This window comes from Anabrus simplex, chromosome 2 (assembly GCF_040414725.1).
Source record: "Anabrus simplex isolate iqAnaSimp1 chromosome 2, ASM4041472v1, whole genome shotgun sequence".
Classification (NCBI taxonomy): Eukaryota; Metazoa; Arthropoda; class Insecta; order Orthoptera; family Tettigoniidae; genus Anabrus; species Anabrus simplex.
Genome location: NC_090266.1, coordinates 856,866,176 through 856,880,285, shown reverse-complemented (window position 1 = coordinate 856,880,285; position 14,110 = coordinate 856,866,176). Strand labels below are relative to the sequence as shown.

At 40.3% G+C, this 14,110-nt stretch overlaps 1 protein-coding gene across 1 annotated transcript in view; it reads left to right on the top strand.

Moving 5' to 3' along the window:
* LOC136863716 (uncharacterized) overlaps positions 1-14,110 on the top strand; it is a 769,999-nt gene that overhangs the window by 738,284 nt on the left and 17,605 nt on the right. The window contains exon 15 of the mRNA XM_067140074.2: positions 12,314-12,405. Within this exon, the coding sequence (XP_066996175.2) occupies positions 12,314-12,405 (92 nt within the window). The remainder of the gene's footprint in view (positions 1-12,313; positions 12,406-14,110) is intronic.

Here is a 14,110-nt window from a genome sequence, read left to right as displayed (position 1 = left end):
GAAAACTTTTTTGGGTGCCCTTAAACAATAACTTGTTATAAATCGAGGAATGTAGTGCCTACACCCAGTGTACGTCACTGTCACAGTAGTGCATCTGTAGTGTTAGTATAAATTGCTTCCCGATAATTCCCGTTTGTGTACCGTTTAAAACCATACATGTATGAATACTTATTTTACCCACTGTATATTTAACCAAGCCAAATGAGGACAATTAACGGACTACTAATACGAGGGACTGCGATGCGAGTCGTGAATTCCATGCTATACAACTGAGAGAATCGTCATGCAACAACGAGTCATTCCAATAACTACAGACCTTTTGACTGGGCAGGCGTTGTCTTGGCAATAATAATAAAAAACTAACCCCATGGCACTACAGCCTTGAAAGGCCTTCGCCTACCAAGCGACCACTGCTCAGTCCGAAGGCCTGCAGATTACGAGGTGTCGTGTGGTCAGCACGACGAATCCTCTCGGACGTTATGCTTATATTTCTAGACCGGAGCCGCTATCTCACCGTCAGATAGCTCCTCAATTCTAATCACGTAGGCTGAGTGGACCTCCACCAGCCCTCATATCAAGGTAAACAACCCTGACCTGGCAAGGAATCGAACCTGGGGCCTCCGGGTAAGAGGCAGGCACACTACACCTGCACCACGGGGCCGGCTCCTTGGCAATAATAAGGGCCCTCATATCCTGAGTGAAATGATCACTCAGCTTTGTCTTGAAGATTAAAGTGAGTCTATTATCTGTGTTGTGACTATGAAATGAAAATAATAGGAAAGGCGTCTCAGGACATAGACTGGTTTAGTTAAAAAAGCAGGTACATCATACTAAAAAGTATTGTTGGATTTTTACATCCAAAGAGTCCTCGGTTAGCTTATATGTGAGGAATTTGTCAATTCCAGCTACATCACGCCTTTTTTAAACTGGTGAAGTATGGGGTTAGTTTCAAAACCATACACATCTTGAACAGGCACTAAGCAGTGTGCTGCAACGAATCACAATCCATCCATTTACGCTGCTCTGTCCGAGTATGGTATGCGGGAAGGTAATGTTCATTGTCGCGTTCATTATCTGTTTCCGTGCAAATCTTAGTAGTGCGTTTTTTCTATAAAATTAATGATAATAGTGTTATTTACTTTACGTCCCATTAACTAATATTACGGTCTTCGGAGACGCCAAGGTGCGGGAATTTAGTCCCGCAGAAGTTATTTTACATGCCAGTAAATCTACCGACACGAGGCTGATGTATTTGAGCACCTTCAAGTACCATTGGACTGAGAGATGATCTCTGTATAAAATTGAGTGCTATCCAACTGTAATTAATTATTTCTCGATTAGTGTTGGCTACTGAGTGCATGATTCGAAGCAGTGTATCGATTGATTCAACTGTCCCAGTGAATCGAATCGCAGTAATGGCGAGCTCACGGCACACGATTCAGCTGACTCGCAGCAAACAGTGCTGAGTGGCGCATTCGCGGATCAATTGAGACACAACACAAACACGGTTTATTATCGGAACACTGGACATTGGCGGGGAGTCGGACTTCCCCTGCGGTCGAGACATACAGAGTTAAGGATCACTGAAAGAACGGACTCTCTCTCTCAGCTCACTTGAAAATAATACCCACTTGCATCACTGTCCTCTTCTAACAGGGAGGTTTACGTAATTGTTGGATTTATTTGCAGTGTTACAAAGGTAGTCAAAGCATAATTCCAAAGTAACTAGTAAGTAAGTAGACTATTAGGTTATTTTATTTATTAGTTTAACGAATCTTATAATAGGAATATAATTAATAATTATATCTATTTTTACAAGTTGCTTTACGTCGCACCGACACAGATAGGTCTTACGGCCCCCAAAACCTAAATGAAATGGTCACTCGGTTTTCTTGAAGGAAAGGAAGTGGCCGTGGCCTTATTTAAGGTACAGCCCCAGCGTTTGCCTGGTGTTAAAAAATGAGAAACCACGGAAAACCATATTCAGGGCTGTCGACAATGGGGCTCGAATCCTCTACCTTCCGAATACTGGATACTGGCCGCACATAAGCGACAGCAGCTATCCAGCTCGGTTAATGGCGTTGTCTTTGTGGAGGAAAGCTTTGTAAGATCAAAACTTGATGCGAAGCGGTGGTTCCATGAGAAACCTGAATCTGAAAGCTGAATGAAGCATAGGAAAGCAGTTCGTAGAATGAAAACCTGTTGACAGCAGCGAGCATTGAATGCTGTCCGTGCTGTCTATCAGTACATACTATACAGATGTCATGGGAACGGTGACTCTAATGTGCCGTGAATCGGATCACTGTATCGATTCAGTGACGTGAAGGGAATCAAATTAATTGCTTCAGTAAACGAATCGAATATCCTATCACTATGCTCAATTGCTTTCTTAGTTGTTATAGGAAGCTACATGAATGTTCAAGACAATCAAGACTTCCATGCAACTGAGTTAAGGTTCCTCCACTGGAAGTACGCGATTTTCCAGCATTATTCAAAGAACATTTTGGTCCTCGTCGGTTACCTTTGGAACCTCGTCGTACTACAATAAAATTGTCCAGATTCATGGAACTGATAATTCAGAAAATGCTTCTTTTATGCATGTAGAAGGAAATTCGTGTTTAAAAAAAATTGATACCATTGAAGTCGTATAAAGAGTGAATTCCTACTGGAACAAATGAAGCATTTGCACTCTTTAAGGCTTCATTTTAATTTCATGCAATTTACATCCTACACTATTAACTGAATGTTGATGTTTTAGTCGTGTTCCTTCATCAGCATTCTTAAGAAATATATTTTGTACTTCTTCAAAACGGGAAACACCCGACTAAGTTGTTTCAAATCCAAGCGCATCCAAATTAAATTCCAATTATTTACAAAACCATAGACCACTGAACGTTTGTACTTTAGTTATATCTGTACCATCTCTTATCGGAATATTGCGAGAGTTCCATTTCAAAAATCGTTCACACAGTAGACCGTATTATGTTTCTCCTGAAAATGTTTGTATTTGTGACTTAACTTCTTTTGAAACTAAACAATCCATATATGGGAAAGTGGGGGGAAACGTATGCGGGAGGTGCTCGTGTGTTTACGTCAACTGAAGTGAGAAGTTAGTCTGTCTGACAGCTCCCAGCCTCTCATGGTGGCTCTGCTAACACTACTGTATAGCAGTTATCCCATTATTTAAGTTCTGTCCAGTTTTAAGTGTAGAAGTTACCGACATTGATAAATAATTTTACCTGAAAGAATAAAATATAGATTTAAAACAGAGGGGGATAATGATGCACAATTATCCTACTTAAATTTGAACAGGTCCGCCTCTGTGGTGTAGTGGTTAGTGTGATTAACTCTCACTCCATGGGGCACAGTTTCGATTCCCGGCTCTGCCAAGAAATTTTAAAAGTGGTATGAGAGCTGGAACTTAGCCTCGGGAAGTCAACTGAGTACAGGAGGTTCTATTCCCACCCAACCATCCTCTAAGTAGTTTTCCGTGGTTTCCCACTTCTCCTCCAAGAAAATGTCGGGATGGTACCTAAATTAAGGCCACGGCCGCTTCCTTCCCTTTACTTTGTCTATCCCTTCCAATCTTCCCATCCCCCCAACAAAGCTCCTTTTCAGCATAGCAGGTGAGGCCACCTGGGCGATGTACTGGTCTTTCTCCCCAGTTGTATCCCCCGACCCAAAGTCTCACGCTCCAGGACACTGCCGTTGAGGCTGTTGAGGAGGGATCCATCGCTGTGTCCGAGGGAAAAGTCAACCCTGGACGGTAGAAGAATTAAGAAAGAAAGAAAGAAAAAAAGAAAAGAAAAGAAATTCGAACAGATACTAATTCAGCAATTCCCCATATATGATCTGAGATGTAACTTAATTACCAAAGAAGTACGGAAATAAATTCCTACTCGATGGAAAACTTTAATGCCCTAGGAGCTGTTAGGAAAGATAACAGCAAAATAAGAGACGTAGACAGAAATTTTGGGATTCCTGAGTCAACGCCGAGAAAGAAACTGAAGTTAATTCAGGCCCCGCAGCTTAGTTTAATTAGTCAACCTATTTTAATAATTAAATTAAAATCAAACTGAAGAATTATATTCCTGTGCTAGCCAGTTTTTTTAATGGCCTAACACCAGTAGGCCTCTTTAGATACACCGATGAAAATAGCTTACCCAATAACTTAAATAAACTATATTCCGCCTATGTTGATACATCCATGGCAAAGAATGACACCTGCTCTTCAAACAAATAGTCCCACTGGTGCTTCATACAAACGTTAAAAAGAAATGGATGGATAAATTCCAAGTTCTTTATTGACTGGTTGCGGCTTTTTCTGAAACATGCTTTTTCCCTTAGTACGATAATAATTGAGCTAGATTTTTCTTGCGTCTACTTTTCTATCATTCTTCTTTTTCTACCACTTTTCTCAGGCCTGTGGGGTCGCAGGTGCGAACTGTGTCGCACATGTGGATTTGGCCCTGTTTTACGGCCGGATGCCCTTCCTGACGCCAACCCTTTATGGAGGGATGTAATCCCTATTGCGTATTTGTGGTGGTTGGCCCTGTCTAGTCTAAGCAAGCAGTGAAAGCAGACGTGGTGAGTGCAGAGAAATTATTACAGTGGAGCGATATCGAGCCGCAATTAGAAGATGGCAGAGGAGTTTGAAGAGGAAAATAACAAAAAGAATGGAGTGCAAGGATGATCTTGGAAGTATAAGTAAGGTGGTTTTGGTGGCAGCTGTGGTAAGAGTGTTACTAGTTACTGGGGGCGTGGAATTGGATCCCGGCCGGAATACGAGTGGAAATATTAGTTGGGACGATATCGAAGCCATTAAGGAGGTGATCAAGAAGGTGGTTAAAGAAGCGTGCCAATTGGACCAGATCAAGAAAAGGATTCAGGATCAATCAAAAGAGTTTGACGACATTAAGAGGTGGATTCAGAAAAAAATGGGTGAGACAATGTCCACGGTGGGGAGTAATGAGTAAGATATTGTGCTGTTGAGGAAGAAGGCTAAACATCTGGAAGAGGAGGTGGTTAAATTGATGAATGAGGAATCAGTCAGTAGTTAGGAACCTACGAGGAAATGCATATTTATATATGGTGTCCAGGAGGGTTTGAAAGAAAATAAAGTGGACATAGTATACAAAATAGTGGAAGTTATCCAAAACAAAATGAAGATTAACTTTAGTGAAGTTGACATTGATGATGTATAAAGGGTAGACAAAGTTAGAGGGCACAGGCCAATTAAGGTCAGGCTGTTATCTACCTTGATGGCCGATATTGTGGTTAGAAACGCTGGGAATTTGCAAGGAGAGAAAATATGGGTCAAAAGAGACTTTAGAAGTGAAGGTAACAAGAGCTTGAAAATTTTAAGGAGACGTCTAATGAAAGCCAGGCATCAAGGACTAAGGGCTTACATCGCGGGCCAACAGCTGGTGGTAACAAATAGTAGATGGGTGAGAACGTGGGCAGTGGCTAAGCTTCAGGAAATTGATATAAAGCTCAAACAGGAAGAGTGCCTGGTGACGAAGCAATGTGACAGGCAGGTCGCAGAGCGAACGGATGGACGTAACGAGGCAAGAGGTCGGCGTATGGCAGAGGTCAGTGTCCAGTGCAGCTCAGGAATGGAAACGAAGACTCAGCAGGGGTTGGTTGAGGGAGAATCTCAAGAATCTGCAAGTCCAGTCAACAGTGTGCACGTGCATGGTAAAGGTGAAGGTACGCGGGAAGAAATAAAAGAAAGATAGGCCTTGAGCAAAAGGAGAAGTCTGAGTTTAAGGGACCTGTGGGGAAAGAAAACTGAAGGTGTTGAGGATAAGGAGGACAAAGAGCGTCTCAAAATGTCCAGAAAACATGAAATGGAAGTGGAAAGTGAGAGGGCCATAATAACGAGAAGTAAATCAAGTAATGTGGCTGAGGGGAGTAAAAATAAGGGAGGAAATGATGATGCGGGGGATGTTAGTTATAACTAGACTAGAAGATTGGAGTTGTAAATATTGAAGGATTGTTAAATAGGTAATGAAGTAATAAAAGTAGTAGAAAGCTTCGGTATTGTGGCGCACCTTGAGAGGTGGTTGGAAATAGGGAAGGTGTTAACGTGGAGGAGGTTTGTGGTCAAGTACAAATCTAAAATAAAAGAGCGGACCAAGTGCAGGACGTCGGGGGTATTGTTGTTTTAATAAAAAAGAGATTAGTGAGTTAATGGAAGACATAGAAAATGAGATGGAAGAGGTGGTCTGGGTCAGATTTAAGATGGGGAGTGAGAAATGTATAGAATGTATGCTTGGCTTTTCTATACTGTCACCCCAAGAGCTCTACATACGCTAATGAAAAATTGTTTGAGGATTTATTATTGGAAACAAGTGTCATAGGGGAGAAATATGAAGAAGATGAAATGTTGCTATTTGGTAATTGGAACGCTAGGATAGGTGAGCTCTGTCCAACATTCAGCAAATAGAATGAAATGATGATGAGGGGAAGGAGATGTAGCGAAGATAAAGAAAGAAATAATTATGGGTTAAAACTCTTATACTTATGTGCCGCAGGCAAATTTTACTTTCTGAATGGCTGGTGGGAAGGGGATAGCGAAGGGAAGTTGACGTATATTACAATCGCCGATTGTAAACGATGTAGAGATCCCAGGATTGATTTTTGCTGATGATGTGATATTAATGACCTTAACAGGGTGGGGTTTACAGAGAAGTTTAAATGCGGTTTCCGAATATGCTAAAAACTAACTGTAATAAATCGAAGGTGATGGTAGTCCGAAAGAATAGGGCGAGAAAGCAGGAGAGTAAATGGGTGGTCTAGGGGGAGATGATTGAAGAGGTAGAAAAGTTGGAATATCTAGGAATGCTTATCAACAGAAGAGGGGGATGGGAGGATCAAATTAAGATAGCGAAATGGAATGGGGCGGCGGCTCTCTCAGTTAAGATTTTGGAGACAATGTATCCGGGCATAAGGTACAGTATTCAAAGGATGGTGTTAAAGTCATCAATGTCGAGCAGAGTACTGTATGGGGCTGAACTATGGGGTCTAGAGGAAATAGGAGTTGAATCATGGCTGAGAAATGATATAGTGGATGCAGAAATTTTCTCACGGCACTGGAGTGTGTATCGTAGAGATAGAATAGGAATGGTGGGAGGGAGAGTATTCATTCCGGTGAAAGAAGAATTTGTAAGCTACGAAAAGTTAAAGATGAGACACATGAAATTCTAGGTATAATGCTCATTTCTAAAGATAATAGGCAACTTGATATATTTGGAGTGTACAGACCGGGAAAGGGTAGCAGTGACGCGGACTCGGAATTATTTGATAGGATTGTCCGCTACGTGGGAAACGACATGGAAAGAAATGTGATTGTAGCGGGTGATCTGATTTTGCCAGATGACAATTGGGAAGGAAAGGCGAACGACAGGAAGCATGACCAACAAATGGCAAATAAGTTAATATGGGAAGGAGAGCTGATTCAGAAAGTGATGGAACCAACCAGAGAGAAAAATATCCTGGATGTGGTGCTGATAAAACCAGATGAGCTCTATAGGGAAACTGAAGTAATAGATGGTATTAGTGATCATGAAGCTGTTTTTGTCGTAGTCAAAAATAAATGTGATAGAAAGGAAGGTCTTAAAAGTAGGACTATTAGGCAGTACCATATGGCAGATAAAGCAGGCATGAGGCAGTTTCTAAAAAGTAACTATGATCGGTGGAAAACGGTAAATAAAAATTAAAACAGACTCTGGGATGAGTATAAAGAAATTGTTGAGGAATACAAAAACAGGTTTGTACCTTTAAGGGAGGTAAGGAATGATAAAGACCCACCTTATTATAATAGAGAAATAAAGAGATTAAGAAGGAGGTGCAGACTGGAAAGAAATAGAGTTAGAAATGGCTGTGGAAGTAAGGAGAAATTGAAGGAACTTACTAGAAAATTGAATCTAGCAAAGAAGGCAGCTAAGGATAACATGATGGCAAGCATAATTGGCAGTCATACAAATTTTAGTGAAAAATGGAAGGGTATGTATAGGTATTTTAAGGCATAAACAGGTTCCAAAAAGGACATTCCAGGAATAATTAATGAACAAGGGGAGTGTGTATGTGAGGATCTTCAAAAGGCAGAAGTATTCAGTCAGCAGTATGTAAAGATTGTTGGTTACAAGGAAAATGTCGAGGTAGAGGAGGAGACTAAGGCCAATGAAGTATTAAAATTTACATATGATAACAATGGCATTTACAATAAGATACAAAAGTTGAAAACTAGAAAAGCGGCTGGAATTTATCAGATTTCTGGGGATATACTAAAGACAATGGGTTGGGATATAGTACTATATCTGAGGTACTTATTTGATTATTGTTTGGTCGGAGGAGCTATACCAGATGAATGGAGAGTTGCTATTGTAGCCCCTGTGTATAAAGGAAAGAGTGATAGACATAAAGCTGAAAATTACAGGCCAGTAAGTTTGACATGCGTTGCATGTAAGCTTTAGGAGGGCATTCTTTCTTATTATATTAGACATGTTTGTGAAATTAATAACTGGTTCGATAGAAGGCAGTTCGGTTTTAGGAAAGGTTATTCCACTGAAGCTCAACTTGTAGTATTCCAGCAATGTATAGCAGATATCGTGGATTCTGGAGGTCAAATGGACTGTATCGCGATTGACCTGTCTAAAGCATTTGATAGGGTGGATCATGGGAGACTACTGGCAAAAATGAGTGCAATTGGACTAGACAAAAGAGTGACTGAATGGGTTGCTATATTTCTAGAAAATAGATCTCAGAGAATTAGAGTAGGTGAAGCTTTATCTGACCCTGTAATAATTAAGAGGGGAATTCCTCAAGGCAGTATTATCGGACCTTTATGTTTTCTTATATATATAAATGATATGAGTAAAGGAGTGGAATCGGAGGTAAGGGTTTTTACGGATGATGTTATTCTGTATAGAGTAATAAATAATTTACAAGATTCTGAGCAACTGCAACGTGACCTCGATAATGTTGTGAGATGGACAGCAGGCAATGGTATGTTGATAAACGGGGTTAAAAGTCAGGTTGTGAGTTTCACAAATAGAAAAGTCCTCTCAGTTATAATTACTGCGTTGATGGGGTGAAAGTTCCTGTTGGGGATCATTGTAAGTATATAGGTGTTAATATAAGGAAAGACCTTCATTGGGGTAATCACATAAATGGGATTGTAAATTAAAGGTACATATCTCTGCACATGGTTATGAGTGTGCTTAGGGGTTGCAGTAAGGATGTAAAGAAGAGGGCATGTAAGTCTCTGATAAGACCCCAACTAGAGTATGGTTCCAGTGTATGGGACCCTCACTAGGATTACCTGATTCAAGAATTGGAAAAACTCCAAATAAAAGCAGCTCGATTTGTTCTGGGCGATTTCGGAAAAGAGTAGCGTTACGAAAATGTTGCAAAGTTTGGGTTGGGAAGAATTGAGAGAAAGAAGAAGAGCTGCTCGACTAAGTGGTATGTTCCGAGCTGTCAGCAGAGAGATGGCGTGGAATGACATTATTAGGCGAATAAGTTTGAGTGGCGTTTAAAAAAGTAGGAAAGATCACAATATGAAGATAAAGTTGGAATTCAAGAGGACAAACTGGGGCAAATATTCATTTATAGGAAGGGGAGTTAGGGATTGGAATAACTTACCAATGGAGGCGTTCAATAAATATCCAATTTCTTTGAAATCATTTAGGAAAAGGCTAGGAAAACAACAGGTAGGGGATCTGCCACCTGGGCGACTGCCCTAAATGCAGATCGGTATTGATTGATTGAGATATGCTAAATCAGATTATTTGAAAATCTAGTAAGACGTTAATGCGTCTCCCGCAGTGTACTGCAAATGCCGGGGCGATAGTAATATGTGGCGAGTATCTAGTAGTCGAATGTGTGACGAAGGTGCTTAACTATTGGATGCTATTAAAGAGAGGGTGTATAGTGTTACAATCGGCTTACAGCATCAGCTGAAAAGAATGTATGCTGGAAGCTGGGTGTCGAAGATCAAACTGTATGTGGAAAGGTTAGGTATGGGATATATATGGAATGTAGTTTGGAATAAAAGGGGTAGCAGAAGACTGAAAACGATTTTAATGAGGGTTAAGGATATACAACTGCAACGACAGATGGAGAAATGTAGGGAGAGAGCATCCCTAAGTCTATTTAACAATATAAGCCAAGTATCAAGAATAAATATTGGTAATGTGGACAGAACGGTGAGAGGTGGGTTACTGTGGTGGATTTTCGGCATATATAAAAATAAGAGCTGGTTCAGAAATAAAGATAATTCATTATGTACATTGTGTTGTAAAATGAATGAAGGCATGCACTTGTTAGGACAATGTAAAGAAACAGAAAAAGTGAGAGTGAAACGTTTGAGTGTAAGGCAGCAAGAGTTATTAAAACAGAGTGATAGGCAAAAATTAATGGGTGGGCGATTAAAGAATGGAATAGAGGAAGGAGTCTGAATTGGTATTTAAGTGCTGTTAAAAATGATGCGTTGAACAATTAAAAGAAGTGGTCCTGTAAATTCATTTGGATGTGTTAAAAATTAAAAAGAAATGGTAGTATAAGTGGGCTAATGAGACAATTGGACATGAAATTAAACAAGTAGAACTGTGTGTGTAGTATCTTGCGTGGTCGATATTGGGTACATAGGAAGTAAGCTATAAGTTTTTTTTTTTTTTTTTGCTAGTGGTTTTACGTCGCGCCGACACAGATAGGTCTCACGGCGACGATGGGACAGGGAAGGGCTAGGAGTGGGAAGGAAGCGGCCGTGGCCTTAATTAAGGTACAGCCCCATCATTTGCCTGGTGTGAAAATGGGAAACCACGGAAAACCATTTTCAGGGCTGCCGACAGTGGGGTTCGAACCTACTATCTCCCGAATACTGGATACTGGCCGCACTTAAGCGACTGCTAAGCTAAAAGTAAAGAGGAATGAACGCATGACACCCAGCAGATTAAAGAAATGAAAAGGTTGATTCAGCAAGTCTTAGTACGGTGAGGTAGGTCGCGACAAGGAGCAAACAACCTTGCCGAGAAAAATGGAACATGATTCAAGGACAAGGGTTGCTGTGCTCTAACGCGTGACGAGCGAGTATGGAATGATTAAGATTTGTTGATTCAACCAGGATTGGAGAGGCAGGTTTTATTCTTTTGTGTGTGTGTGTGTGTGTGTGTGTGTGTGTGTGTGTGTGTGTGTGTGTGTGTGTGTGTGTGTGTGTGTGTGTGTGTGTGTGTGTGTGTGTGTGTGTGTGTGTGTGTGTGTGTGTGTGTGTGTGTGTGTGTGTGTGTTAGCGTGTTGCTATTATTCTGTAATTCTGTATATCTGTTTTGTGTTCAGTATTATTTGGTTTTCCCGCGTTGCCATTTATTTATTGTTCTTGTTTTTCTTTCTTTTGTTGTCGCTTGTAATTTTTCAGAGTATTGCTTGGTTTCTAAAGTGCATTTTCTATTTTTCTCCGTTGTGATCGATCGGGTTCAGAAAACTTTAATATTTGGAGAAAAATAAAGGTTACTTACTTATGTGGTGGTTGGTAGTGTGGTGTGTTGTCTGAAAATGAAGAGGAAAGTGTTGGGACAAACACAAACACCCACTCCCCGGGTCAGAAAAATTAATCAAAGGAGATTAAAATCCCCGACCTGGCCGGAAATCGAGCTCGGGACCCTCTGAATCGAAGGCCTCAACGCTTAATATTCAGCCAAGGAGTCGGACATCTACTTTTCTATCATTATTTTAGTTAATTGTGTGGTATGATTGTGTTAATGGAAGATCTTCTCTATGATGAATATAAATAAGATACACCATTTTCAGCTATTTTTCTTCATTTTCTTTAATTTTGAGTAAATTAATTAATTAAATGTAAATGATTTGTTGGTAAATGTATTTGATGCACACCATTAACCTAATAGGGGAAGGGGGAATCATTCGCAATTACCTTTTACAATTTCACCCAAATATATCTGCTCTGCTCTTGGTTTACGTCGCACCGACACAGACAGGTCTTATGCCGACGATAGGACAGGACTGTGAAGGAAATGACCGTGCCCTTAACTATATCTGCATCTTAATTTCGGTAAAATCACCACGTCAAAATTCAATAATTCCGGTTTAAAAACTCATAATCTGGTAAATATTTGCTTTGTGCATTGAGTATTAACCATAAAAAATGCCTTCGGTGCGTATGATTCCCCAAATTTCTAATAGACCTCGCATACCTACTCGACATCTCCACCAAAAAATACAGAGATAATTCAACTTATTTTCCAGTCTGACTTAGCGAACACACAATCTCTGACAGCTCTTACTGTTGCAGCTCTCCGCATACACATCAGCCTGGAAGTGAAGAGAGCTCTGGATGTTGTCGGAGGATTCCGCACCGAACACCGAGGTCTCGTGGACGTGAAGGTATGTACTCAGGAGTTCTTATATAAGTTTACACGTTACAAATGAACTGCTATGCAGTACAGTGAAATGACATTCTATCATTCTATCTTCTGGATCCTCAAGCAACTAAGTCATGGCACAAAAGTTATAGACTTGGTTTGTATGTACCAAAAGTGAAGGAACCATGTACAGGGAGAGGCAACGAAAAGTAACCGGCATTCGACAATGTTGTGAGATAGATAGTAAGCAATGGTATGATGATAAACGGGGTTAAAAGTTAGATTGCGAGTTTCACTAATAGAAATAGTCCTCTCTGTTTTAATTACTGCGTTTATGGGATGAAAGTTCCTTATGGGGATCACTGTAAGTATTTAGGTGTTAATATAAGAACAGATCTTCATTGGAGTAATAACATAACCGGTAATGTAAATAAAGGATATAGATTTATGCACTTGGTTATAAAGGTATTTAGGGGTTGTAGTAAGGATGTAAAGGAGATGGCAAAATAAGTCTCTGGTAAGACCCCCAACTAGAGTATAGTTCCAGTGTGTGGATTCCTCACCAGGATTACTTGATTCAAGAACTGGAAAAAATCCAAAGAAAAGCAGCTCGATTTGTTCTCGGTGATTTCCGACAAAAGAGTAGCGTTGTTGCAAGGTTTGGACTGGAAAAACTTGGGAGAAAGAAGACGAGCTACTCGACTAAGTGGTATGTTCCGAGCTGTCAGAGGAGAGATGGCGTGGAGTGACATTAGTAGACAAATAATTTTGAGTCGTGTTTAAAAAGCAGGAAATATCACAATATGAAGATAAAGTTGGAATTCAAGAGGAGTAATTGGGGCAAATATTCGTTTATAGGAAGAGGAGTTAGTGGTTGTAATATTTACCTAATTTTACAAGTTTGCTTTACGTCGCACCGACACACAAAAATCTCATGGCGGCGACGTGATAGGAAAGGCCTTGGAATGGGAAGGAAGCGGCCGTGGACTTAATTAAGGGAGAGCCCCAGCATTTGCCTGCTGTGAAAATGGGAAACCACGGGAAACCATTTTCAGAACAGCCGACAGAGAGATTCGAATCTACTTTTTAAACTCCCTCATGCATGCTTTATCAGCCATATGGTACTGCCTAATAGTCCTGCTTTTAAGGCCTTCCTTTCCATCACGTTTATTTTTAACTACGACAAAAACAGCTTCATGATCACTAATACCATCTATTCGGTTTCTCTATAGATCTCATCTGGTTTTATCAGCACTACGTCCAGGATATTTTTCCCTCTAGTTGGTTCCATCATTTTCTGAATCAGCTGTTCTTCCCATATTAGCTTATTTGCCATTTATTCGTCATGCTTCCTGTCATTCGCATTACCTTCCTAATTGATATTTGGTAAATTCAGATCTCCCGCTACAATCACATTCCTTTCCATGTCGTTTCTCACATAGTTGATTATCTCATCAAATAATAGCGCTACCCTTCCCGGTCTGTACACTCCAAAGATATCAAGTTACCTATTGTCTTAAGAAATGAGCCTTACGCCTAGAATTTCATGTTTGTCATTTTTAACATTTTTGTAGCTTACAAATTCTTCTTTCACCAGAATGAATACCACCTTCCCACCATTCCTATCCTATCTCTACGATACATAATCCAGTTCCGTGAGGGACTTTCTGCATACAATACAGTATATCATTTCTCAGCCATGATTCAACTCCTATTTCAATATCTGG